Source organism: Oncorhynchus masou, unplaced genomic scaffold, assembly GCF_036934945.1.
Source record: "Oncorhynchus masou masou isolate Uvic2021 unplaced genomic scaffold, UVic_Omas_1.1 unplaced_scaffold_5714, whole genome shotgun sequence".
Classification (NCBI taxonomy): domain Eukaryota; kingdom Metazoa; phylum Chordata; class Actinopteri; order Salmoniformes; family Salmonidae; genus Oncorhynchus; species Oncorhynchus masou.
Window position 1 is genome coordinate 15,001 of NW_027012132.1, and position 1,682 is coordinate 16,682.

Genomic DNA, 1,682 nt, shown 5'->3' on the forward strand with positions numbered 1-1,682 from the left:
TGTTTATTTTAAGACTCAAATTGAAGATTTTAGAAGGCAGGATACTGATGATTTAAATGGTTTCCCTGTCCAGATCCGTCTACACTTGTAAGATATCCAGACACAATACGTGCCGGACTACCTCCGGAGGTGGTCAGGAAGATCAGATCACAATGTGTCTTTTCAATCATCTACACCTGTCTGTACATGTGGGCACAATCAGAAAGTGGACAAGATCAGGACAAAGGACGCATATTAGAACCAGGTATAAACGTGGCTCAAGACAAGATGTAAATAGGGCTTCTGACTGTCCTGTAGATCAGGACAAAGGCTGCATGTTTGAACCAGGTTTAAACAGGGCCGAAGATATGTTAATTAATCAATTTCTTGAGCTGTCAAACAAATCTATTCAGTTTTGTGTCACCCTGTCATGGCCCTCTCCTCTCTCCTTTCCTCTCCTCCTCTCTCCTCTCCTTTCCTCTCCTCTCCTCCTCTCTCTCCTTTCCTCACCTCCTCTCTCTCCTTTCCTCACCTCCCCTCTCTCCTTTCCTCCTCTCCTCTCCCTCCTCTCCTCACCTCCTCTCCTCACCTCCTCTCTCTCCTCCCCTCACCTCCTCTCTCATTTCCTCCTCTCCTCTCTCTCCTTTCCTCCTCTCCTCTCTCCTTTCCTCCTCTCCTTTCCTCCTCTCCTCTCTCCTTTCCTCCTCTCTCCTTTCCTCCTCTCCTCTCTCCTTTCCTCCTCTCTCCTTTCCTCCTCTCCTCTCTCCTTTCCTCCTCTCTCCTCTTGACAGGTGCTGGAGCTGCTGTGTCAAATCCTTCAGACTGACTCCTTATCATTGGTCCAGCAGTGGCTGCTGCTCGCGGGCCAGAGGGGTAAAACAACATACAGTACAGGCTGTGTCCTAAATGGCATCCTATTCAATCACATTTATCAATCAAATGTATTTATAAATCCCTTTTTACATCAGCAGATATCACAGAGAGCTCAGTTAGAATCCAGCCTGAAACCCCAAAGAACTACTGTTAACCAGGACCCAGAGGGAGGGAGGGAGGGAGGGAGGAGGGAGGGGAGGGAGGGAGGGAGGGAGGGAGGGAGGGAGGGAGGGAGGGAGAAAGAGAGGTGCACTGACCTTTGATTTGTTCTGAGAAAAAAAAAGTGTGTTCAGTGAATCTAACTCCCAGTTGACTCCCTAGAGAAGGACATGGTGATGGGGTTGATTCAGTGAATCTAACTGCCAGTTGACTCCCTAGAGAAGGACATGGTGATGGGGTTGATTCAACAGGCCATGAAGGACAGTGTCTTCCTAAGGCAGCAGAATATGACTGAGTGCGAGGTACCCAGATGCCATCCACGCACCTCTCTGTCCGTACTTACTAGCTGTGGACATGCAAAACTAAGACTTCATACAAGGTTGGTGTGGTTCGCAAACCAACAGAAAAGTGTTTACCAGGGTTTACCAGGGTTACCAGGGTTTACCAGGTTTACTATGTTTACTAGGTTTACTAGGTTTACTATGTTTACTAGGTTTACTATGTTTACCAGGTTTTACCAGGTTTACCAGGGATACCAGGGTTTACTATGTTTACTAGGTTTACCAGGTTTACCAGGGTTTACTATGTTTACCAGGTTTACCAGGGTTTACTATGTTTACCAGGGTTTACCAGGGTTTACCAGGGTTTACTATGTTTACCAGGTTTACCAG

At 47.1% G+C, this 1,682-nt stretch overlaps 1 protein-coding gene across 1 annotated transcript in view; it reads left to right on the top strand.

Annotated features, from left to right (window-relative positions):
• The window catches only part of LOC135536199 (protein TBATA-like), a gene marked incomplete at its 3' end in the record, with an annotated part of 13,366 nt that extends 11,976 nt beyond the window's left edge, over positions 1-1,390 (top strand). The window contains exons 4-5 of the mRNA XM_064962576.1: positions 771-852; positions 1,231-1,390. Of these exons, the coding sequence (XP_064818648.1) occupies positions 771-852; positions 1,231-1,390 (242 nt within the window). The remainder of the gene's footprint in view (positions 1-770; positions 853-1,230) is intronic.
• Positions 1,391-1,682: the final 292 nt, after the last annotated feature.